This window comes from Leucoraja erinacea, unplaced genomic scaffold, assembly GCF_028641065.1.
Source record: "Leucoraja erinacea ecotype New England unplaced genomic scaffold, Leri_hhj_1 Leri_162S, whole genome shotgun sequence".
NCBI lineage: Eukaryota > Metazoa > Chordata > Chondrichthyes > Rajiformes > Rajidae > Leucoraja > Leucoraja erinaceus.
In genome coordinates, this window is record NW_026575924.1 from 4,243 (window position 1) to 14,146 (window position 9,904).

At 48.0% G+C, this 9,904-nt stretch overlaps 1 protein-coding gene across 1 annotated transcript; it reads right to left on the bottom strand.

Moving 5' to 3' along the window:
• Positions 1-4,242: 4,242 nt before the first annotated feature.
• Positions 4,243-5,323, bottom strand: LOC129716047 (C-X-C chemokine receptor type 2-like). The gene has a single exon (XM_055665926.1). The coding sequence runs from the start codon at positions 5,321-5,323 to the stop codon at positions 4,256-4,258; it is 1,068 nt and encodes a 355-aa protein (XP_055521901.1). The 3' UTR covers positions 4,243-4,255.
• Positions 5,324-9,904: the final 4,581 nt, after the last annotated feature.

The following is a 9,904-nucleotide window of genomic DNA, read 5'->3' on the forward strand; positions in this document are numbered from 1 at the left end:
ACCGCCTCCTGCCCTCCACTGATGGAACGCTCCTCCGTTGGAGTCGAACGGGGGACAGGCTTCTTGGAGGGGAGGCTGGCTGGACTATGGTGCCATCCTCACCTTGGTGCCATTTATGTTATGTTGAGTCGTGGACTTTCTGTGTTTGTGCTTTTTTAAAATTCAATTTCAATTTTATTTTTAATATGTTTTATTATTTATATATTATTATTTTTTTTTAATGATTTTTTTTATGATACTGCCTGTAAGGGAAATTCATTTTGTTGTCTCAAATTGAGACAATGACAATAAATTTGCATACAATACAATACAATACAATTGGAGAGCCTTGTTCTGTTCATTTTTCTTAGCTGTTGGAACAAAGCAAAAACTCTTCTTTTGCCAAGAAAAACCGACCTCAGAGTGACCTTACCTGACGGTCCGTCTTTTTAAAACTGTAGCGGGAGGGCCTGACTCCCGCTGCGTCGCTGTTGCACTGCGTGAATGCAATGTCGCGCATGCGTGCTGAGCGGGCTCTTCACGTAGTCACTCATGTGACTCCGAAGTAAAATTGCACACAATACTCCATGATTGAATGGCGGAGTAGACTTGATGGGCCGAATGGCCTAATTCTACCACTTTCAATTATGACCTTATGAAAGGTGAGTCTGAACAAGTGTCTCAACCCGAAACATCATACATTCCTTCTCTCCAGAGATGAATGTTGGGGAATCCAGAACCTGGGGCCACAGTTTAAGAATAAGGAGTAAAGCCATCAACGGAGATGAGGAAACACTTTTTCACACAGAGAGTTGTGAGTCTGTGGAATTCTCTGCCTCAGAGGGCGGTGGAGGGCAGTTTCTCTGGATGCTTTCAAGAGAGAGCTAGATAGGGCTGTCAGGGGATATGGGGAGAAGGCAGGAACGGGGTCCTAATTGTGGATGATCAGCCATGATCACATTGAATGGTGGTGCTGGCTCGAAGGGCCGAATGGCCTACTCCTGCACCCATTGCCTATTGTCAATTGCTGCCTGTACCCCTGAGTTCCTCCAGCGTTTTGTGTCCACCTTTGGTTTAAACCAGCATCTGCAGTTCCTGCCTACACCTATACCTATGCCAATACGTACACATTTACCTATCCCTAAACATATAGGTATATGCACACCTGTAGCATACCTATATCTGTACCTATACTGTCATGGATACCTACACCTATGGCATATCGATACCTATGCACATACCTATACCTGCGCCCATACATTTAACGATACCTATACCCATATATATACCATGTAGGAAGGAACTGGAGATGCAGCTTTACTGAAGATAGACACAAATAGCTGGAGTAGCTCAGCGGACAGGCAGCATCTTTGGAGACAAGGAATGGGTTTCAGGTCGAGACCCTTTGTCAGACTTCTTCAGAACCAATATATATATACCTATACATATACCTGTACCTACACCTGCACCAATACTGGCAATTGCTCGTTCGGGACTCGTGTAGATGGGACACCTTGGTCAGCGTGGACAAGTTGGGCCGAAGGGCCTGTTTCCACACTATGACTCTCTGCCTAACAGGCAGAAGTCTTTTTCCAGGGAAGTAGACATCTTGGGGTAGAATCTGAAGACCTGATATATTCTTGATTTGTACGGATGTCAGGGGGTTATGGGGAGAAGGCAGGAGAATGGGGCTAGGAGGGAGAGATAGATCAGCCATGATTGATGGAGTAGACTTGATGGGCCGAATGGCTTTATTCTGCTCCTTGAACTTAGGAACATGACATAGTTTTAAGGTGAGAGGAGAAATATTTAATAGGAACCTGTGGGGCAACACAGAGGGTGGCGGGTGTACAGAACGAGCTGCCAGAGGAGGTAGTTGAGGCAGGGACTATAGCATCATTTAAAAGACATTCGGACAGGTACATGGATAGGAAAGGTTTAGAGAGATACTAGATCAAGTGCAGACCCGTTGGGTGTGCTCCCCCAACCCACCCGTTCTTACCTGTAGCCCCCAGGGAAGGCATGGTCCTCCGTCTCAAGCCATCCACGAACGTAAGATTCCAACACTCCCCTTACCTCCCTCAGCAGTGGACTTTGAAAAAATTCCAATTGCACTTTGAATGGAGCGGCTGGGCTTGTACACTCTGGAGTTTAGAAGGATGAGAGGATATCTTATTGAAACATATAAGAATATTAAGGGTTTGGACACGCTAGAGGCAGGAAACATGTTCCCGATGTTGGGGGAGTCCAGAACCAGGAGCCACACAGTTTAAGAATAAGGGGTAAGCCATTTAGATGAGGAGATGAGGAGACACTTTTTCACACAGAGAGTTGTGAGTCTGTGGAATTCTCTGCCTCAGGGGGCGGTGGAGGCCGGTTCTCTGGATACTTTCAAGTGAGAGCTAGATAGGGCTCTTAATGATAGCGGAGTCAGGGGATATGGGGAGAAGGCAGGAACGGGGTACTGATTGGGGATGATCAGCCATGATCAAATTGAACGGCAGTGCTGGCTCGAAAGGCCGAATGGCCTACTCCTCCACCTATTGTCTATTGACACTTGCCCTGCGTGTTTCAATAGTGATTCGCCCTCCCCCTCCTGTGAGGTGAAAAGTTCAGAGTGTCCCTGTGTCGCAACATTGTATCGAAGTGTGTTGGAAACTGGCAGGAATGATTTTAAAAGTAAAAACCTTATGCAAGTTGGCATTTTTAAAGCTTTAATCGTAAACAACATGTCAAATATAGGATGAAATCTTCATTGAGGCTGGTCTCTGCTAGCTGAGCCATTGTGACGTCATCAGTTGAAATGTGGTTTTAAATTCAAAGTCTTTTGACTTTTTTACACTTTTAATCATTAATGTCGAGAATAAGTCAAGAAATAAAGCATAAAATGTTCAGCAAAGGTGATTCCTGCTTCGAGGGGGAAAATGTCAATCAGAATATGTAAAAATGTAATCGTTACCGTATAGTGTTTTTGCGAAGATGTAAAGACAACCACATACACACACACATATACACACATATATACACACACACATATACACACATATATACGCACACATATACACACACACACATATACACAAACACATATACAATATATACACACACATACACACACACACACATATACACACACATATATATACACACACACATATACATACACACACACACACATACACACACATATACACACGTACAAGATCGGGCTTTTAATAAGTATATATGATACGATGGACCAGACTTGGGCAAGTTGGACTAATGTAGATGGGGCATCTGGGTTGGCGTGGGCGAGTAGGGCCGAAGGGCCTGTTTCCGTGCTGTATGACTCAACAAGAAGCTGGGCATTGACAAATATTTCTTCCAGGTTCTGGGAGCTAAAGAATACCCTGTTTCTGTGTGGCGCAGCGTTAGAGTTGCTGCCTCACAGCGCCAGAGACACGGGTTCAATCCCGACTACGGGTGCTGTCTGTACATAGTCTGTACATAGTTCTCCCCGTAACCTGTGTGGGTTTTCTCCGGAATCTCCGCTTTCCTCCCACGTACAGGTTTGTTAATTGACTTTGGTAAAATTGTAAATTGCCCCGTGTGTGTGTGTGTGTGCGTGCGTGTGTATCTGTGTGTGTGTGTGTGTATCTGTGTGTGTGTGTGTGTGTGTGTATCTGTGTGTGTGTGTGTGTATCTGTGTGTGTGTATCTGTGTGTGTGTATCTGTGTGTGTGTGTGTGTGTGTGTATCTGTTGTGTGTATCTGTGTTGTGTGTGTGTATCTGTGTGTGTGTGTGTATCTGTGTGTGTGTATCTGTGTGTGTATGTGTATGTGTGTGTGTGTTGTGTGTATCTGTGTTGTGTGTATGTGTGATAGTGTTAGTGTGCGGGGATCGCTGGTTGGTGCGGACATGGTGGGCCGAAGGGCCTGTTTCCATGCTGTATCTCCAAAGTAAACTTAACTAATGAAGACGTGACAACCTGTTGCAGGGTGAAGCCAAGAATCTTTGCGTGTTTTATTTACCAAATGTTACACAACTCAGTCATGAATGGCCACTGGGGGGGGGGGGGGGGGGAGGGAGTGGGGGGGGGAGGGGGGGGGGGGGGGAGGGGGGGGGAATGCAAGAGATACAGAGAGAGATGGATTAATGGGAGCAGAGAAGCCAAAGAAAACACGAGTGGTATGACCGACCACAAATCAGCGGAGAAGAAACATCTCCTCGCACTTGATCCAATGCAACAGACAAAAGTCCAATCAGGTTTTGATGAGTGGTTGAGTTTGTGACAAATCTATATTGTGGCCGCAATCAGTCCAGATTCAGAGGATGTCGACACGGATCGCTTGTAATGGGCTTGGACACTCTGGCTGACGAGCCCTTTACTAGCCAAGAGTTTGACCAGGTTCCTCCTGAACTTCACCCCGATGAAGGCGTAGAGGATTGGGTTGATGCAGCTGTGCGTGTAGCCCAGGGTTAGCGTGGCGGTTATTGCCTTGTCCAAGTGGTCGCGTCTGGCGCAGGTCTGGTTGATGAGACTGCTCCTCATCAGTGTATCCACGAAGACCGTGACGTTGTGGGGCAGCATGCACGCCAGGAAGGCCAGCACCACAGCGATGACGACCTTCATGGCTTTCTGCTTCTGGAAGCCCTTGGTCTGGCACAGTTTCCACACGGTGACGGAGTAGCAGAAGACCATGGCGGCCAGCGGCACGAGGAAGCCCATCACGTGCCGTACAAACCTGGTGGCGGTTCTCCAGTTGTCGATCGAATGTGCGTCGAGGTTCTCGTAGCACAGGGTTCTGCGATCATAGATCAACTCACCCTTGTAGAGGACGGGCAAGGACAGGAGCAGGGCCACGAGCCAGACGATGGCACACGCCAGTTTGACCATCCACGGTCTCTTGCGGCCGTGCGACTGGGCAGAGCGGACAATGGCCAGGTAGCGGTCCACGCTGATGCAGGCCAGCAGGAGGATGCCACTGTAAAAGTTCACCTCCTGCAACATACTGATCACCTTACACATGGCGTCACCAAACACCCAGCCAGACACGGCGTCCACTGCCCAGAAGGGCAGGGTGAGGGCAAAGAGCAGGTCGGCCGTGGCCAGATGAAGCAGGTAGACGTCCGTGGACGTGATGGTGCGGCGGTTGTGAAGGATGACCAGCAACACCAGTACATTCCCCGTCACGGCCAGGAGACACACCAGGCTGTAGATCGCGGCCAACATCACGTTGATCCAATTGTCAATGGAGGTGTGCATGCAGGGGGCTGTACTCAGGTCCAACATTGAGTAGTCCAGATCGCTGTAATTCTCAAACATATCCTCATAGTCATAATGCGAAAAATTGCTGGAATCCATCCCTGCAAGAATACACACGTTAGACGGGCATGTAGAACATACGCCAAGAGACTAGAGTCAAGTCAACAGTGTTTCATTGCCCACCCTCCACTTACAATCTGAACAAGGGTCCCGATCTGAAACGTCACCTATCCATGTTCTCCACAGATGCTGCCTGACCCGCTGAGTTAGTCCAGCACTCTGTGAAACGTCACCTGTCCATGTTCCCCACGGATGCTGCCTGACCTGCTGAGTTAGTCCAGCACTCTGTGAAACGTCACCTATCCATGTTCTCCACAGATGCTGCCTGACCCGCTGAGTTACTCCAGCACTCTGTGAAACGTCACCTATCCATGTTCTCCACAGATGCTGCCTGACCAGCTGAGTTACTCCAGCACTCTGCTCAACGTCACCTATCCATGTTCCCCACAGATGCTGCCTGACCCGCTGAGTTACTCCAGCACTCTTGAAACGTCACCTATCCATGTTCTCCACAGATGCTGCCTGACCCGCTGAGTTAGTCTAGCACTCTGTGAAACGTCACCTATCCATGTTCTCCACAGATGCTGCCTGACCCACTGAGTTATGGTGCAGCAGCATCTATGGAGCGAAGGAAATAGGCAATGTTTCGGCCCGAAACCCTTCCGGGTTTCGGCCCGAAACGTTGCCTATTTCCTTTGCTTCATAGATGCTGCTGCACCCGCTGAGTTACTGTATTTTAGTCCAGACAGTGGGCTGAAAGATGGCAGATGGAGTTTAATGCGGATAAATGTGAAGTTACTCCAGCGTTACTCTGTGAAACGTCACCTATCCATGTTCTCCACAGATGCTGCCTGACCCGCTGAGTTAGTCCAGCACTTTGTGGGGCCGAGTAACTCAGATTTGTGGATCGAGACTTTTCTTCAGACTGATGGAGTGGGGAGGTGGGGGGGGGGGGGGGGGGGGGGGTAGGAGAAAGCTGGAAAAAGAGAGGTTGGGAACGGGATAAAGCCTGGCCATTGATGGGTGGATATATAAGGAACTGCAGGTGCTGGTTTACAAAAATGATGTAAAGTACTGGAGTAATTCAGTGGGTCAGGCAGCACTTCTAGATAAGGTGGATAATGTTCTACAGAAGGGTCTCAACCAGAAACGTCACCCCTCCATGTTCCCCACATATACTGCCTGACCCGCTGAGTTACTCCAGCACTTTGTGTAAACCAATGACTGCAGTTCATTCCTTCGAATTTTAACTATAGATTTTACTTCGGAGTCACGTGAGTGATTCCGTGAAGAACCCAGCAGGTACTGCGCATGCGACATAATCGCACAGCTGTGCAACGCGGCCAGCGGGAGTCGGGCTAGCTCCCGCATCCAAGGAACGAGAGGTAAGTACTTACCTTAATCGGGCCTTGTGGTTTTTGCTCCAGGGGGAGCAAAGTAGAGAGGCATGGTGAGCGGCCCCCGTTTCGACTCCAGCGTGGAGCCGACAGTGGACGGGGAAAAAGCGCTACCCGGACCGCAAACGCTGCGGACCGCTGCAAGGAGCTGCGCTATACCGGTCCGCTGAACAGCTGTTTGGTAACAGCAGCGGACCGGCGGGAAGTTTAAAAAACCCGACCAGCAGCCCTGCAGACTCCTGACCAGGAGAATCACCGCCCGGGAACCGCCACAACGCCGCCTGGAAAACGGCAGGCAGCCTCTACATGCAGGTAAGAGAAAAATCTTCCCAATTTACAGGTTCTACAGGAGCCAACTTCCTCCAAAACTGGAACAGGTTGGAGAAGGCAAAAATAAGTATGTCTGTCTCCCCAAGCCAGAGGAGGTCATGGAGTTCACCTCCAGGAGAAAAGGGGCACTGGCTGAATGCCAAGGGAGCTGACTCCTACCCCAGTGCTATTGCACTAGCCATCTCCCTTGTCAAGGGATTGATGCAACAGCGGAGTTTGAGCTATGCCTCCTCCAATTTAGCACACCCTTTTGCTCCCTCTTTTGAGGCTAGCTAAGGAGGCCAGGGCTGGGCTGGCTTAAACGCTGGGCAGGCGGACGAGAACAGCAGTATGCCAGGGGAGCAGGATCAGGAAGAGCTACTGGGTGTCGTGGGCCCACTACATGGCTCCTCCACGCGACCATCTTCCCAACAAAAGTCCTGCAGGAGCAGGCCTTTCCAGAGGCAAATCCGCAGGCAGCTGGGTCAGCAGACTCGCAGACAAGCAGCGAATTCTACAGAAGGGTCAAGATGTTACCGCCTTTGCTCGCCTTTTCCACGGATTATACTCTCCCAGGATGAGACTATCCCATTGCACTACCAGGGTGCTGACGCCTAAGATGTTCCCAAATTTGGGATACTCGACTGAACAATGGTGCATATAGACCTGCCCGCAACCCCAAATATATGGGGCTATGCAAACCGCTGCTGCGGGAAGAGAGGCAGATAAACCTGTGCGCCTCATGAAGGCAGGCCATGGAACGAGCAGGACATCGCATCCAACACCCAGCTGGCAGCACCCCTCGGCATCCACCAGTGAATCAAACAAGGACTGGTGAAAGCCTGGCGACCGCTTCACTTTACCCCCAAAGTTCTTTTTAGACGGGGCCCAGAGCGGAGCCGTGGGAAGATGCGCCGCCCCACCGACAGCACCAGCATACCAGCAAACTACGCCTTCATGAAAAAACAACAAACATGGAGGTAGGTAGTCTGGTTCCTCCCGTTTACACAAAACAAGGGTGTTCTACTAACTGCGTGGGGGGGCATTTACACTTGTGGATAAAGCATGGGATGCTGTCACAAATAACTAAAATATACTCAACAGTCTTAGAGGATAAAAACGAATTCAAATTGGGCATATTACCGCCAGTTCAGCAATGCGCCCAAAGGGCATTTTCTCCCTCTAAGAAAAGAGAAGTGAGAAGGTCAAGCTGAACTAGAAAGGCTCATTACTAAACGGATCATGGGAGTAAACATGAGCCATTGGAATTTGTATCGAATATATTCACCAAAACTACAAAAGATGGTGAATGTAGCATCATCATTGATCTAATATCACTAAATAAATCTGTTGAGTATATACACTTTAAGATGGAGATGGGTTCTTGTCACTGCCAGACATCTGATCTCCCTAGGATACCTATGGGGAGCATTGATATGGAAGATGCTAACTATCTTATACCCATACACTAGGATCATTATAGATACCTAAAAAAAAAAAAAAAAAAAAAAAAAAAAAAAAAAAAATTTACCTGGATAATGGATATCCCGGTTAGGGCAACCATGGGAGCATATAGCATTCCCTATGGTCTAACCTCAGCCCTAAACTATTATAAATGGCCATGAAAATATTAAGAAAACAAGCATAATCATGGCATATATTGGATGATATCCTCATATTAGGGGAAACAAAGGAATTAGCTGTGGCAGCAGTTCTAGCTACGAAACAGCTCCCTAAAGCTGAGGTTTATCCCACGCCCAGATAAACCAGAATTGAAGCGTTAACTACCAAGGATTATCTGGGCTTCAATAATAATTCCGTCCATATGACTGTTACTTTGCCAAGGTACTTGGGTCACTATAATCAAATCATGAATGTACCCACTGAAGCTATATCACAATTAAGGTGGTGGGCAGACATATATTTGGCATAGTTTTCAGCCCTATTATCATCACCAATCCCAACCTGGTTATTAAAAACCGATGCCAGTACTTTAGGCTGGGGAGCAACTAAACTCCATATCCAGCACAGGTAACAGATGGACCAATTCACAAACATCGTTACTACACATACCGGGCATCAACTACTTGGGATTGGTGATCGCCTATTGGGCTAAAAAGCATATGCATTTCAAATGCAGCACGTACATATGTGGTTACGGATTGATAATACTATGGTGGTGGCTTATATCAACCATATGGGGAGCATAATAATCATTATTGTGCAACAAATTGGTCAAACAAATCTGGCAATGGTGTGTCAAAAGACATTTTAACTATCAGCTGCCTATGTCCTAGGAAGCTAGAACACAGTGGGAGACACCATGTCACGGGGTAAAATCTATGATTACATTGAATAGATGTCAAACCCAAAATATCTGCTAAATTTATTAAGCAGTTTGAAAGCCAGATATCAATTTGGTTGCACAAGATGGAATCACCAGTAACCCATGTATGTGACTTAGGAACCAGATTAGAGGCAGCAGCGATAGATGCCTATACGCTGGAAGGGGGAATTTCTGCTTTGCCTTCCTCCCTTCTGCCTCATCAGACGGGCACTTCGCAATACAGAGGGATCTGTCTCCGAGATATTGAACGTGCCCGACCGGCCTACACAGCCATGGTTCCCAGTTCATCACGACACGGTGGGCGAGTCACCTATGGATTTCCCTAGTGGACCATGGTTGCTGACTCAACCCAGTATCAGGCACAAGCCACCCATGCCAGGGAAACATCAAACTCCTGGGTGCAGGGTTTGAATAGACCTTACCAGGGACTGGGATTATCCAAAGGAACCATTACCACCATGTCGGCATCCCTGCGAACAGTCACTAAAAGCTAACATGGGTAAAATACTGCCACGACGCAGGGACAACGAACTATTCAACCACTGACGTATTGGAGTTCCTGGAACA